This window comes from Phycodurus eques, chromosome 3 (assembly GCF_024500275.1).
Source record: "Phycodurus eques isolate BA_2022a chromosome 3, UOR_Pequ_1.1, whole genome shotgun sequence".
In the NCBI taxonomy this organism is placed as follows: Eukaryota; Metazoa; Chordata; class Actinopteri; order Syngnathiformes; family Syngnathidae; genus Phycodurus; species Phycodurus eques.
The window spans coordinates 9,150,107-9,166,696 of record NC_084527.1 but is presented as its reverse complement, the minus strand read 5'-3'; the positions used below and the strand labels follow the sequence as shown (position 1 = coordinate 9,166,696).

The 16,590-nt window shown below is 39.5% G+C and overlaps 1 protein-coding gene across 3 annotated transcripts; it reads right to left on the bottom strand.

Moving 5' to 3' along the window:
- Window positions 1-274: 274 nt before the first annotated feature.
- On the bottom strand, window positions 275-16,033 carry nim1ka (NIM1 serine/threonine protein kinase a). Of its 3 annotated transcripts, XM_061671931.1 has the most exons (8): window positions 13,390-13,505; window positions 12,139-12,258; window positions 8,135-8,377; window positions 6,835-7,173; window positions 6,599-6,711; window positions 3,402-3,523; window positions 3,144-3,290; window positions 275-1,520 (listed from the first exon to the last, which is right to left on the bottom strand). In XM_061671931.1, exons 4-8 carry the CDS (start codon window positions 7,119-7,121, stop codon window positions 765-767), a joined length of 1,425 nt encoding a protein of 474 aa, XP_061527915.1. In that variant the 5' UTR covers window positions 7,122-7,173; window positions 8,135-8,377; window positions 12,139-12,258; window positions 13,390-13,505; the 3' UTR covers window positions 275-764. The 3 variants fall into 3 exon arrangements, with proteins under 3 accessions (XP_061527915.1, XP_061527917.1, XP_061527916.1); XM_061671933.1 differs by lacking the exons at window positions 12,139-12,258; window positions 13,390-13,505 and adding an exon at window positions 15,946-16,033; XM_061671932.1 differs by lacking the exon at window positions 12,139-12,258.
- Between the last annotated feature and the right edge of the window lie 557 nt (window positions 16,034-16,590).

Here is a 16,590-nt window from a genome sequence, read left to right as displayed (position 1 = left end):
GCCACTTCCACATTGACAATAACTTGGCCCATTTCTACCTTTACAGTGTGCAGTTAGCCATCAAGCTATGCTTACAACCCCTAAAAAATACATCTTCCCTTAAGTTTGTGTTTTTTGTTATTTGGGTTACAGTGTCTCTGCAGTGTCAATCACCTCTTGAGGACTCTACTACCCTGGGGTGAGTTTTTTTTTTTTTTTTTTTAACTCAGTAGGGGTATGACAGCAGAGAATTAAAAGTAGACTCAAAACAAATTACAAGTCATTTATTGGCTTTTCCAGACAGGACAAGAACCTGAGGAACATCTCATTGAGATACATCAGGCAAAATGGCAACGAAGCATCTCTTATGACATTGCGAATGGAAAGCTTATCCTGAAGACAACACATGTATGTACATGCATTATTATTATTTTAGGATGTTTTGTGCTACATCATGCCAAAATTCAAGTGTCAGCTATGTTCATCCAGCCAAAATGTCTTTCAGGAAACCACACTTAATATTTTTTTCTCGTGGATTAGGACAAGTCTCTGTCAAAAGATGAGACAATTCAACAACATTCTCACAGAGACTAATTTCACTTACTAAATGAATATGAAAATAAGAAATCCCAGATTTCATTTTCTAAATGGGGTAGTCTACCATGATTTGAATGGATTGACCTACTGTTGCACATTAAGTTACTTTTTTAATACCAAAATTCAGTCTTATCTAATATAGAGTACTGTTGTATAAAATTATATCTAGCATCGACTGGAGCATTGTGTCACAGTATCACACAGAGTTTAGATGTGTGCTGTAAACTGCGGTACACCTTTAGACGCTCCTTTTTAGTCGCTTTTGGGCCAGGTACCTGCGTGACCGTTGGTATGCGCTCTACAGCGCGTCTCTTGTGAGTGCCATGCAGGAGGATTCTATACACTCCTGTGATTGAACTCCTGCAGTCCTTTCCCTGGTTGTTCAGGATGTGTTCTGAGGTGATGCCAAGTGTCCCTAGTGCTGTCGCTACCTCCGTCTCCTCGACCCCCAGCTCAGATGGATCATTCTCGGCCAGGTGAGATGGCTCGAGCTTGAAGGGCTCCATGGGTCGCGGGAAGTCAACATGATGCAGCCAGTCACTGGCCGTCATTTGTTCTATGGAGCAGCGGTCAACCGGTAAGGGTTGGAGGATCGCCCGGATCAGGTTCTGGCATGCGTCCGGAATCCAGGAGGGCAGCGTGAAGGCACCTTCTAGGATGCATCTCTTCAGTTTAGCTACAGTATCCGCCCTGAACGGCATGGTGCCTGTCACCATAAAGAACAGCATTACTCCCAGAGCCCAGATGTCCACAAAGACGCCCACGTAGTTTTCATCCCGGAAGAGCTCAGGGGCAGCGTAAGGCGGGGAGCCGCAGAACGTGTTGAGTGTTTCGTCACGACTGCTCAACGTGCTGAAGCCAAAGTCACCCACTTTAATGCAAGAACTGCTGGTGTAGAATACATTTTCTGCCTTCAGATCACGGTGAATTATGTTGTTTTCATGCTGTTGGCAAAAAATTAAGTTACTTGTAGTAAATGATCAGACAGTGAAGAACAAGTGTCAACCAAAATGGCAAACTGTAGAGTGCAGACTGGAATTGCAAAGGGTTGGGGAAACTACTGATGAATTTCCAGAAAGTTGTAGGTACATTTGAAGTTACAAGTAAACTGGGTAATTTTCAAAATACTGAGGGTAATTTAATGGTATCATATTCAAGCATAAACAAATTATTTTGTTAATGTGACCAAAACCTGTTCAACTCATTTGTAGGAAAAAAAAAATCTTTTAGAAAAAGGGAAGTAAAAATATGAAAACTTCTTGCATGTACTGACTGTTTAATACATGTGACAACAATCGCCACTTAGTACATACAGTATGTCTGGGTTATGGGGTAGGGTGGTAAGGCCTTATCTTACAACGAGAGGGGAGGGGGAAAAAAAAAAAAAAAAAAGAAAAACCCCTAACATTTTTTCCCTAATTTGAAAATATATATTTGGCGCAAACAACACTGCTCATCACCAAAAGAACAGCATAGCTACAGTGAAGCATAGTGGTGGCAACATCATGCATTGGGGCTGTTTTTCTTCAGCTGGAATGGACGCCTTGAAGTATGAACACTTCCAAATACCAGTCAGGAAAAGCCTACTAGACCAGCTGAACTTTATATGCGGTTAATCAGAGGCACTAAATGATGGCAGGTGTGTGCTGACTCCCATTTAACATGCGTTTGAATGTGATTGGTTAATTCAGAACACAACCACATCTATTATTAGAAAGTGTGCAACTTGTGCAACCACATTATCTTGGTTATTTTTTCTTTTACATTTTTTCCGTCAGTTGAGTTGTACAGGCTATAGGTCAGGTAATGGTGGACAAAGTTTTGAAATTATTTCTTGGTCTAATTTTGTTTTAATATCACAGAAAAACAGACATTTAAACCGGGGTGTGTAAACCTTTTTTTAATATCCATTGTAAGTTCCCTACTAAGAGCCAACCTTAAATTTGGTAAATTTCTGGTTTATTCCCATAAATGTCATTAATTTCTATGTAAAGTTTCCATGTTTTCCCAGAGTTTTGCAACCCTACTGTAGACCTCTACCAGGTTGGCAAAATCTAGAATGTCTGTCAATCAACTCAAAGAAAGAACAGCTGAAAACAAAGCCCTTATCGTAATATCAAGAAAATATTCCTTGTGTCCTCAGTTTACAGTCCTGACATACAGGTACTGGACAAGGTTTCAAGGTTACAAACGGTGCGCAATGTAGTAGAAGGCAGGCTTCTTTACCCGAGTTTTATATTTATGGTCATCGACTACAGCACATTTCTACTTGCATACTCTAGGTTAAATTACTGCCGTAGGAACGGAACTCTTGTTGTAAACTGGGGACATCCTGTATGTGCATGATGCAATCCCATACCCAACTCTTCCTTTGGCCAAAATAAATATATATCTAATCAGACGATTGAGACGTCATCTACTGTAAATCAGTCGTTTATGTCTTGTGTCTGCGGATAATCCTGCTAACTAACACACATACCCACTAACGGGGTGATATCTCTCAATTTCACGCTTGGTTGAGGTAATCAGTAAATGTCCCCTGAATTTTCTATGGATATGATACCAACCATGTGTTTTACAGCAGACAGGATCTGAGCAAAGACAATTTTGCTGTCAGCGTCAGAAAGTTTCCCCTCTATGGTGATTTTGCTGTAGAGCTCCCCTCCACCGGCATACTCCAACACTAGGTGTAACCGTGACAACGTCTCCACCACCTTAAGATTCATAAAGAGGAAAACGGGCGATCACGGTGTTTTGGTACACTTCGATGCTGAACACAAAGAGACAATAACACGTTAATCAATAAATGCATTTAAGAGTCCAACCTCATAGAGGCGTATGATGTTAGGGTGATGTAGTTTCTCCATGCTGGAGATTTCTCTGGACAGCAGACGCTGGGTCTTTTGATCCAGCTTGGTTTTGTCAAGGATCTTGATGGCCACTTTGTCTGGTGTTACAGACAATGAACGGTCAAAAATAAATAAGGTTAAAAAAAAGAGTTTCTGATCAATTTCAATGGAAGTTAAGCTTGGGAATTTTGGAAATAATTAAGCATATATATACAGTGGGTAAGGAAAGTTTTCAGACCCCCCTAAATATTTCACAAGTCACGGAGTTGTTCTGAAGCCACTTCTTCGGTATTTTAGCTGTGTGCTTAGGGTCATTGTCTTGTTTGAAGGTGAAGCTTCGGCCCAGTCTGAGGTTCTGAGCACTTTGGAGAAGGTTTTCGTCCAGGGTATCCCTGTACTTGGCCGCATTCATCTTTTCGATTGCATCCAGTCTCCCTGTCCCTGCAGCTGAAAAGCAATCCCACAACATGATGCTACCACCACCATGCTTCACTGTTGGGACTGTATTGGACAGGTGATGAGCAGTACATGGTTTTCTCCACAGATGCCCCTTAGAATTAAGGCCAACAATTTCTATCTTGGTCTCACCAGACCAGAGAATCTTATTTCTCACCATCTTGGAGTCCTTCAGGTGTTTTTTTTTTTTTTTTTAGCAAACTCCATGCGGGCTTTCATGTGTCTTGCACTGAGACGAGGCTTCCGTCGAGCTACTCTGCCATAAAGCCCCGACTGGTGGAGGGCTGCAGTGCTGGTTGACTTTCGAGAACTTTCTCCCATCTCCCGACTGCATTGCTGGAGCTCAGCCACAGTGATCTTTGGGTTCTTCTTTACCTCTCTCGCCAAGGCTCCCCGATTGCTCAGTTTGGCCGGACGGCCAGCTCTAGGAAGGGTTCTGGTCGTCCCAAACATCTTCCATTTCAGGATTATGGAGGCCACTGTGCTCTTAGGAACTTTAAGTGCATCAGATTTTTTTTGGTAACTTTGGCCCGATCTGTGCCTTGCCACAATTCGGTCTCTGAGCTCTTCAGGCAGTTCCTTTGACTTCATGATTCTCATTTGCTCTGAAATGCACTGTGACCTGTAAGGGCTTATATAGACAGGGGTGTGGCTTTCCTAATCAAGTCCAATCAGTGTAATCAAACACAGCTGGACTCCAATGAAGTTGTAGAACCATCTTAAGGATGATCAGAAGAAATGGACAGCACCTGAGTTCAATATGTCACAGCAAAGGGTCTGAATACTTATGGCTGTGTGATATTTTAGTTTTTCTTTAATAAATAAATAAAAACTTTTAACAATTCCATTTTTTTCTGTTAATATAGGGTGCTGTGTGTACATTAATGAGGGGAAAAACTTAACTTAAATGATTTTAACAAATGGCTGCAATATAACAAAGAGTGAAAACTTAAAGGGGGTCTGAAAACTTTCCGTACCCACTGTATGTATAAACATTTAGTCATAAACAGACATTTATGCAAAACAATACAATTTAAAAGCATGTCAGTTTAACAAATTTGTAAGTAGCACTTTATGAAATTGTAATTTTAAGATTTTAATTAATCAATTATTTAATTGAAGGGAAAAACATGAATGCTGAGTTAAATATAATCCCTCTGGCCCAAACCAATTAAAAATTAACAATAATCCACCGCCTTTGTCAAAAAATACCAACAGTCCTTTTCAAAACGTTGAATGAAAATAGGATCTTCACTCAAGCTTCCCAAGTCTACCCTCTGCATTTTTGCTAAACCATTTCAGGTAATGGGTTAGTCATATTCAACTGTGGATATCGGGATTACGCAAAATATATTTTCCTCTAACACTATATTAAAGTTCTCTATTAAGAGCCAACCTTCAATTTTATGAATTCAGGGTTTACTCCTGTTATTGTCCCATAAATTACTGTTACTATTCGCATGGAAAGTTTCCAACTTTGAAAGTTTTCAGAATTTGGCAGCCCTTCAAATATTTGTTAAAATCCATACTTATTTATATGCTGTAATGATAAATGGTCAATTGTAACGCTTCAGTGTCTTCCAAATGTACTTTTTTTTTTAGATGATTCACACAGGAGTAAAATAGACCTCAAGCAATTGAATACACAAAACATCCCATTTGGCAAAAAGGTGCTGAGATATCTAATTGTGCATTATTCAGTGTCGTTTGGCTTCCTTTCAGTGTAACAAAACCGTCAATAGTGGCATTCAAAATGTATCCTATAGTTAAAACCAAACAATGCATAACCAGGAAGAACATAAAATCTTAAGCAAGCAAGCACAGACACACACAGGTTGAAAAAAAAGGAAAATAAACCTTTTTTTCCCGTTTAGCTTTGATCAGTCACGTCACTGTGGAAACCAGAGATCTCTAATTACTCTGTTCAAGGTCAGCAGACAATCAATTCAGTTTTGAGCCTCAATCATCTACATACTTGTCCAGAAGCCCGTCACTTATTTATCCATCAGTGAACTACTCTAAAGGACACTTTTGTTAGTGTTACAGCTCATAGCTCGTATTTGTGTAATATTTTTAGGATTATACTAAAACCTCCAAAGCTATACCCATTGTACTTCACAAAGCTACAGGTTAAGTGAGCAGTAAAGGTAAACTCTGCAAATCTGTTTTCTTTTTTGGCTTCTATTGTTTTTGTGATGCCTACTCCAATAAAAGACCCCGTCTCAGCAAGGTGTCAACTCGAGAAACGGAGCTGATCTCCATGACTCCGTCAAACAGAACAGAAGATAATGTGACGTAAGCGGAATTGCATTCAAAAATGTAGGACGCCAGCATCACCATACGCCGTCATGTCAAAGTTAATGTAGAGTTTTGCTAGTTTCTTTTCCAGTTGTTAACTTCTTGCGTGACTAACAATGGCAAATTGTGAAATGCATGAGGAGCATCTGTGACACAAATTACCTTCTGCGATCTTCAGTCATGTTAAGTTTAATTATTTGTTACAATTAACAGTTTGATTTGTTTTTTCTTCACCTAATGAACTATCACGAATGTTAAAATGTTAATTAGAAATTGCCTGTACTGATAAAGGTTTTATAGTAGCAACAGTGTGACCCGAGAAGAGGTTCCATTGCACTATGGGATCTATTATGACAGCAGTGACTACACAGATTTGTATTTCTATCCAAAGTGTTCATTTACTATTGTGTTTGCTTTACCTTTGGTGAGTGCATGTATTCCCAACTTGACATGGGAAAAATTTCCACAGCCGATCTCCCCTCGAATTTTGTAGAAGCTGATTCTTCTGCCCACTGTAAGTTCACGGACCACTCTGTTGTCAAACCACAAAAGCATAAATAAATTTGCTTAAATGGAACACAAATGTAGTGTATAGAGAAAGTGTTGGTGGTGGGTGGGTAGGGTGGGGGGTGGTTGGGACAAATCTGAGCCTCACCTCTCATCTTGGCACATATCCAGGTTGAGTCTCTCCAGCGGGGTAAGGCGGCGGACGGTCGCTCCTTCGTCATCTGTGTTGATGTCGGAGCTGTCCTGGGTGGTGCAGCGCGTGTACCTCTGGTTGTGGGCTACGACCGCCGTGCCTCCAACAGAACCTCCCGCAGAGTCTTCATTGGACTCCCCGGTGTCCACCCCGGAAACTGAGCTGTTCTCCGTTGCTCCCGCGGCCCCGGCCCCTGCTTGGGCCCCCTCTGGGTTGCTCTCCGAGGGGCAGACAGCAGTCATCCTGCCAAGGGGACTCCCAGGGAGGTGGGAGGTGGGGCTTAGCTCATGGCAACTGGTGATGGAGAACAAACCATTTTGTTGCATTTTTATCATGCACTTCCCAACAATAAAGTCAATTAAAAACAATAGTATTTCAGTTCAAGAGTATTCAATGTGGCAAGAGACAATTTTAATATAATTGTGTCTGTGTTGTATATCACTAATGCAACTAGCACTCAATTTCAGCAGTATTAACACAACCCCCTCTCCAAAGTACAGCAGAGTGTTTTCCATAGTGATGGTTGAATTCCAAATTGTTCCATTTATAAAAATAAAAAATAAAATCTCCTTCTAGGAAATAATAAGTGAATTTGTTCCGGGCATAAACTTTTGCAATCTTGAAACCTTTATTAACTGTTTTTTAAGTAATATTTAACCATTATCAACTCTCATACAATATTAAATAAACTAAAGCTTCTCACCCATTGACACGTAATTGAGAGTAAAAATGTGCCATTATGTTAGCAAGCTTCTCTAGAAATGTTCAGGGTCATCGTCATGCTTTCAGCTACAGGCTATTTACATTAGCATATGCTTGGTAACATTAATTTTTCGATGTATGTCTATGCATTACTCGTATTGTACTGAGCAGCAACAAGCTTTTCTATGTTGCGCTACAGCTATCATCACTTTTCCTCTTTGACGTTACTAGTACTGTACGTTTCTCTGGTGGCATCGCAAAAACACACACAAAGCCAGACAAAAAGAAACACACTTGAGGAACCCTTCAGATTCTCACTGAACTGAAGATTTGCTGACATCTTATGTGTTGATGGCTTGAACTCAAAGTTCTGTTTGACTTTTGAGGCATATTTTCCATAATATTTTGGTTGAAATCCAAATGTCATCAGTATCTGCAGCATTCGATTTTGGAGGTTCCACTCTAACATCATACACATATAATGTAATGTGTTTAACATAATAATCTAACATTAATGTACAGGCAAGTAATTTCATAAATAAAAAACACTTACCTTAAGCTATATGATCCATTAGCAGTTGAATCATGTCAGTGTCTACTCCAAATGTCATGTCTTTCAAAAAACGAGCACTCTTCTCAGATTTAAGTGCATGTTGAATCCACAAAAACGATGAAAATCAAATTGGTGAGCAGCACCTTTTCCTTTGAATTTTGCAGCATTATATAATCTTGTTGAATCTCAAGATGAGTCTGTGGACGACTGTCAGTCGTAGCCTTTGATGCGCGGGCGAAGAAGCTGGAGACAGGTGAGAGTAAGTGTTATGACAGTCATCGACAATGGAGGCTTTTACTAAAGAGGTCAGTGCGGCTTAAAATGGGCTCATTTGAGTGTCCGAGGTTTAAATAGAACACAGATTGAAGAGGAGGGTTTAAAAGGGGCTACGGGGGGGCAGGGGCCGGAGGGGAGGAAAGCGGTGGAACAGATGATAGTGTCAGGGGTACAGACATTTATTGCCACCATCTGGAATAAATCCAAGCACTGAAAAGCCATTAATTCAATTTCAAATCCAGACATTTATGGTATGATTAAGCAATCCAGAGCGCCTCTTGCGTGGAAGTGCGGTTTACATGTCCGAGCACGTCCACTGAAGGCTAACGTTGCTATGAGAGCCAGAACAAACAAGAGACACATCCTCAGCACTCTCTTGAACCGAGACAAAAGACCCAAGTAACCTGCTTTTTAAAATGACATTTTTATTCCGCGAATATTGCTGGTCATTCCCTAAAACTAAGGACTGGCATAGTACCTGGATCTGACCAATTGATGAAAAATTGTTCATATTAGAAGACAAATTATCATGTGAAAGCTGATCGACTGACCGGGTGCCCCCCGGATTGGCTTTTTCTACTACAACTTCCAATTCCCTCACTTCAAACTTCAATTTGCACTTGCGGTGCTCTCCCAAGTGCTCCATGGTGAAAAACATCAGAGCTACCCAAAGCACAAAACCATCTTTTACATATAGCGGTCTCCACCACTTTTACAACTGTTGGCAACAGCGCGCACAATTTTTTACAGAGAGCGAACACGCAATTTAGCGCCCGCTATTTGGGATCTTAGTATATTAGACACTTTGAGAACAATTAGTCCAGGGTGGAGAAATGCATGAGGTTAAAGATGTTGCATTGTTTTGTACATAAACCTTCAATATTAATTCATCACTGTGAATATCTGTCAACACCTGACAATTTACACCAATATCTTAAAATAAATTTGGTGGAAAATGTCCTTTACTATTCTCTGCCATATAGCAGTGGGGAAAAAAGCAAGTTAAGAGATATTAAAGAGCTATTCTCTCATTCATTTCCATATTAAAATGAGCCCACGTTACAACTATGCCACTAAATCAAAGGGTCTTTTTTTAGGTGCACAATCTGGGAGCAATCAAACAGCATGGATGAATATTTCACCATTGATCTCAGGCACCCGACAAGGACATGCAAAGCGAATACCAGCCTTTTATGTGTGTAAAAATAAAGAACTAAAAGGACGAACATGCATGAGGTAAACACAGAGCTCATCTGATCACTATCAAGAAATAGGAATTTGCGCTGGTTTGTTACGAAAAAAATAAAAACAGGGTGGATGCACTTTTCCAATGATAATTTTTAAATGGCTCGCCACACAGTGCATGCAGATGAGCAGTATTCCCTAGAGTGTCCAGTGCCTCATCTCTGCTGAACAACAGGTTGCTTGGCAAGGGTGTTTGTCTTTATGTCAGGCTGAGGACCGAGCAGCCACCATTAGGGAGTGTGTCAAGAAAGAGAGCACACAGCGCCATGTTTGCAGTTGTACTACGCTGCATTTAACCTGAGCATTTTTACGTTAAATACAGCAGATGGGTGGATTAGTACACACAAAGAAAACATCAGGGGAGATGTTAAAACTTACAACCCCATTTTAAATGAGCATTCTTGAAGGATCTACGTGAGCAGCTGTCTACTATTTAACACGGAGTTATCTTGCTGCAAATCAACGTTTTACAATATTAATGGTCATTAAAAATACATTCAATAAAAACATGCGTTTTGGTAAGAAATCTAATGTGGTAAAAAAAAACAGGTTTAGAGAAACATGTTGAACAGCTTATTCTGCCACTGGAGGAGGTAATGATTAACTAAATCAAAACATTAAATCAACTAGAATGGCCCCAAGTAGAGCACGGGCCTCCGTTAAACCCGAACAATCCTCATTTTGGATCAGTATGACGACATAGTCCTGAACAGACAGCCTCCTGCATCTGACTTAATTTTGTCAATGACATTCATGCATAATTCACTTGGAAATTAAGAAAAACATTGGCACCAGTGAAAACTAAGTTTGGGATTCTTAACGTAATTTCAATGAGTGTGTCATTTTCCAACCAAACTGTACTTAAAAGTGTACTGCACTTGAAATGTAAAAATTGCACTCTACTGGATTAAAAGATGTAAACCGGCTGTATGCATAGCTACAAGCTTCATTCTCATGTTTGATTGCATTTCATGGCATAAATGTCTTTATTCAGTGATTCTTTCTCATACCACTAGGGGGTGCCCGCATACCTCTACTAGTACTCGTACCACACTGAGAATCACTGATCTAGAGAATTCAGCATATTTGCCTTCTTCATTGTATGTTTTAAGAATTACAGTATGTTTTATCCCATGTGGTGGTTGTATGTGTGTTTTGTGGTATACAGTGCTAAAATTGCAAAACTTCTTTTGTTGATATACTTAATTGGGTAGTCAGTGACATGTGAAAATGCCTGTTGTGTCCACATGGGGGCATTTTATATTTGTCACTGTAGGGTTGTTAAAAGGCTCTGGTTAGAGTAATTGTTTAGCTGTGGAGACACATTATGTCTTTCCATATGTTTACATTTTTTGTTAGCTTTGTTTGTCAAGCACGGATGGACTCTAGTGGCTCAACAACCTGGATAAAATTATTGTAGATGTGTGTACCCTATGACTGACTGACAGCAAACTACAATAACATTCATCTTCAAATGAGATACTATAATACTTTTGTTGGTTGTGCAAGATGATACTGAACTTACATTTGTATAGTCAGGAGGTTTTGAAAAGGTCATGAATCAGTACTTTATGCAACTTGGGGCTGAAATGATTCATATAATAACTGGAATGATTTGATTACAGCGGCACGGTGGCCGACTGGTTAGAGTCACAGTTCTGAGGACCTGGGTTCAATCCCCGGCCCCACCTGTGTGGAGTTTGCATGTTCTCCCCGTGCCTGCGTGGGTTTTCTCCGGGCACTCCAGTTTCCTCCCACATCCCAAAAACATGCATTAATTGACAACTCTAAATTGCCCGTAAGTGTGACTGTGAGTGCGAATGGTTGTTTGTCTGTATGTCCCCTGCGATTGGCTGGCAACCAGTTCAGGGTGTACCCCGCCTCCTGCCCGATGACAGCTGGGATAGGCTCCAGCATGCCCGCGACCCTAGTGAGGAGAAGCGGCTCAGAAAATGGATGGATGGATTTGATTACAAGAAAATGTCAATGCAAAAGCTCTGTCTCGAAGCGTCTGCCCAGTGCTAATTTTTCCACACCGACGAAAATTCGACAGTCCTATAAAAAAATAAAATAAGTAAAGGGTGAGTACAGGGTGTTGCCGCTTTACAAAAGAATGCCATTCCTTGCGATAAACACAAATTTGGATGCAGGTTAGAACTCGAGTCAGTCAGACATTGGTCAACTTCTTTTTAGGCGTGTGTGATGGCTGAGAATGTTGAAATGTTACTTTCAACATTCTCTGTGTTAATAGAACATATCATGATGGCCACAATTTCCTTCTGGAGCAGACTAATTCAACTTCCATTATCCTTTATTTATTTTGAAATCAAATTAGAGGTCAAACAGCATCGAGCAGATTGTGTTAAGGATTCTGCTTTCTTTCCCAAAGATGAGACTGCTAAGATTTCTGATGACCACTTGTGATGGTATACACATAGTCTGTCCTTCATCAGCCAAGAAGCCCAGTACAGGTCCTGACTCACCAGGTGATTTGCCTGAGGATCCCGGAGGGGGCTTGCACAGTGCCGCTGAAGACGCTGCTGGCATCAGCAGCCTCTTCATACACTTCAACAATGGAAAACACTAGAGCCCATCCACCGCAGCTGTGGACCAAAAATTAGTCACTGTTTCCATCGAGACACTGTTCCATTTGTACCATTTTAGTTTTACTTTCCTCTGCCTTAAGTGGTTCTGACTGTCTTTTTGCCAGTGTACGCTTGCACTCATTCCACCATTTTCACACCACAGGCATGCATCTGGGACCAAAGGAAATGCACACACATTCAGACGCTGTATAAGTGCACTTGAGTAAATATAGACACAAAAGTGTGCTTGCAAACACACACGCACAGCAGGCTCTCTCCGCACAAAACTGCCTGTTTCGTTAATTGAGATGCACGGTTGACAAGGATTGAGAGCTCGGCAGTGCAACAATGGAGACTGAACAGGGAGGCAGGGCCCTTGGGAATCCAGAGTGCAAATATGACACATTTGCAAAACGTACGGTAAGCGATGATGCTCAAGCAGAGTGGGAAATATATTATGCAAGTTTAAGCTGCTATCTTATTAAAAGTGACCCTAGTGCTTAGCAGGGAGTGCAGGAACACCTAGATTCCATTTGGTCAAGAGTAGGCTTTACACGATCAGGATTTTTGGGGCCGATCACAGAGTTTAAAAAACGATAACCGATCCGATCTATTTATCCGTGTCTATTTAAATGACCTGTTCATTTATTGTATATACTTAATTGCTCAAAAAAATAATATTTACAATAATGTATCTTTGTTCCTCTATTTATGCCAGTGAGGCATATTGACAGACCGAACAAATGAACGGTCTTCTATTAGATGGCAGGAAGTAAATACAGCAATTAATGTATCCACTTTTTGTGACATTTTTTGTTTGTTGGTGTGCCGTGAGATTTTTCAATTGTAAAATATGTGCCTTGGCTCCATAAAGGTTGGAAATCACTGCTCTAGTCAGATCATGTATTCTAATCAGTGAAATCAAACCAACATTACAACATGACAGAAATAATGGGTGCTAACTTACTGTAATTAAATTACTTTATTGTAATTAAATTACTTCACGCACACCGAAACTTTAGAGCATGATTCGACAGAACGGCAGCATGTTTACGTCCAACCGTTCGTGCTAGCAGTAGCTTGCTAGGCTACATAACGTTTTTGTTGCCTGCTTGCGAGCCATATCGTATTAAAAGTACATGAACATACCTCAAGCAAGCCTTAAACGAACGTCCTCTGGCACGTCCAACACACGTTTCCCCCCATTTTGTCCTTATAATACAGTCGGCGCGAGCCACTCTTGTTGTCGTTGCCACGGTAACGAGTACATCCGGTAGCATTTGAGTTGACAAATTAAGCCCAGTGATCTTAAAAAACAGGATGCGGCGGTATCGGAATACAAGATTTTATTGCAGTAGTCTGACATAGTACAATCGTGAAAGAGCAAATTTGTCTTGTAGTCTGATCCCGGCATTACGTATTGTCTGTCTCAGACGTGTTGTCTGTCCCACACCAGCGACGTTTAATATTGTTTTTTTTTTTTTTTTTTTTAAATAACTTCATTGGCCGTCAGATATTTACAGTACTACGTCAAAAGACACGCGACAAGGCTAAAAACAAACTATTCAATACAGAAAAAACAAAGAAAAAAAAGGCGATTAAAAATTGATGATACTTTCTATCTGTAAGGTTTTTATATGCTTAATTTAGTAGAATGTAATAATTTTCAGCTAATTTATTTTATTATTATTTTTTTTTTAAGAATTATGTAGATTGGGTAATGGCCCATGAAGCTCTAGCTCTTATTTAACTGGTAATCCATGCACTTGTGGACAGGATCATGTTGATGAGAAATGTACATACATGCATATAAATTTATGAGATGTATGTAAAAGAATATATGTAGAGTGGTTGCAGCTGCTTCACTGATATCCCCAAAGGTTCCCCGAGGGGACAATAACAGTTTTACAAATTTTGTTGTTGAACCTGTGACCAAAAAAAACCAAATTATTATATCAGGGATGGGGAACCTATAGCCCATGGACCAAATACAATCTACCATGTAATTCAAAAACATAAAAACTAATTCATGTGTGGATATGGTTTGACTCTCTTTATCGCACCGATATTTTTCTTTCTTACCTGCCACAGGACTGCAGATGGACATTAACAAAACAAAACTATAATCATTACAGGGAATCGCTACCATCTACTCTTGAGTTTAATGTTTCTCTGCATGGTTCCTGACGAATAAACTAAAAACTAAATTGTATAATATTAAACATTTCTTTGATCACAGGCCAGTGCTTCAGCAGAGAGGACCTTGCCGTGATCAACCACAACTGGCGACTGCTCTAATCACAAGTCATGATCCCCTTTTCTTATGATTTAGAAAAACATCAGCATTCTTTTGTGGGTTTTGTTCAATTATTCCTTCCAAAAGGAGACTGCTAGCCATTTTGAAAACAAATAAACAAAATATGTCTGTTTCACATGACCAATTAGAGCCATCTCACGTCTAATATCTTCCCTTTACTGTTAAAAAGGAAAAATCTATCGAAAGAACATACTAAAAGAAATTAAAATTGTGCACAGGAAGTTGCGACTATCTATACTCTACCTATATCACCAAAAGCTAAAGAAACACATTTCAAAACATTAAACCATATCTATCCTTGCAATGATTTTCTAAAACAAAGACCCAACATCGAGCAAAACTACTTTTTTTTTGTGTGACTTTCAAACACTCATCGTTTGTTTGAACTTATACTAAAATGTTTTGAGAAGAATTTCAACAATGGATATCTGAAAAGGCCAACAAAACACCCAAAATGGAATACAAAGATATTAAATATGCAATAACAATACAAAATAAAAACGGGAAACGTATAACATCCTGATTATTATTGCTAAACAACTTATCCATAGATGTAGATTCATGAAATGTCATCCACTGCATTTCGTTTATAGTAATTCAGTAAAGAACTAATACAAAATAAAAAAAATGAAATTGGTTACAACCAAACAAGCATTGACTAGTGTGAACAATGATATGAATAGTTGTATAGTACATATAATAGTTATTTTTCATGATGTTTTGTGTATCCTCGGTTTTTCAATTTTGCCATTTCCTTGGGGAATGCTTACTGAATTGTAACGCTAGACTTTGATTATTAAAGTTGAACACGAAAATTACAGCCACACAAAATTATAATACGTACTTACTTGTCACTTAAAAGATAAAGAAATAGGTTATGAAGGAGACTGAAGCCGCCCAGAGAGCAACAGGTGCCGAAAACAAACTGTCACCCACCTCGCTAGCTAGCTAGTAAATCACAGCTAGTGATCTTCAATTCAATTAGTGTGTGCCAGGTGCTGATGCACACAAGTCAATCACCGAACTGGACAGCAACAAACAGTCCTGTAGTATTTAAACTATAACTATATATATATATATAGCTAGATAGAAAGATATATATATATATATATATATATATATATATATATATAGATATCTATATATATATATAGATAGATATCTACATATCTATATCTATATATATAGATATCTATATATAGATATCTATATATTTTTTTTTAAATGTAAACACACACACACACACAAGCTTCGCGTACATTACTAAAAGTGGTATTACTGCGTCCAGTGACTTGAGTCAACTGTTAGCACCTACAGTAGTAGCCGTTCCAACCCGTTTCTACTCAAAACAGAGACTAATTCGTGCTACCTCCACAAACAGCGGTTACCTTAATGTAGTTGTTGGGTAAAGCTCCAGCGAATTCCTCGTACAGTCATCTTTTCCAACGGATGGTGACATTGACTCTGATGCTTCTGCTACCCGGGTTGCTTCGGTTGTCAAGGGGAATTTGTTTTGAGCGACTGCCGAGTGAGCCAATCACAGGTAGCTTACGGATGTCGTCATGTGCAGGTTCGAACAATGAGAAGGCGGGAGTTGCCAACGGGGCGGTCCGGCCGATGTTGTCAATTGTCAGATAATCTTATTCTCTACATTTTATTATGTCTGAGAACTGGCGAAGTTATTATTAAAAAAAAACCACACCATTAACCTTAGTTATAAATCCAAAATGGAGATCAAAGCTGTATATAGAGTACATCTTCTAATTTGCTTGTGCCTCACATCTAATTATGGTGCCATCATTTTGCGTTACTTACCTGGGAAACCTTACTTTTCCACCCCATTAAAAATGAAGAGACATGGTACACCTCCCTTTTAGGAGGCCAATAACATCTGGATTATCATCAGCATCTCACATAAATGGATCAGTTTACAAGAAAATAGTCATTTCCCATCACTAATGTGCCATGAGAGATAATCACATTTGCTGCGGGAAATTATCCTGTTTAAATTTTTTCACCCCGTTATTTCATTT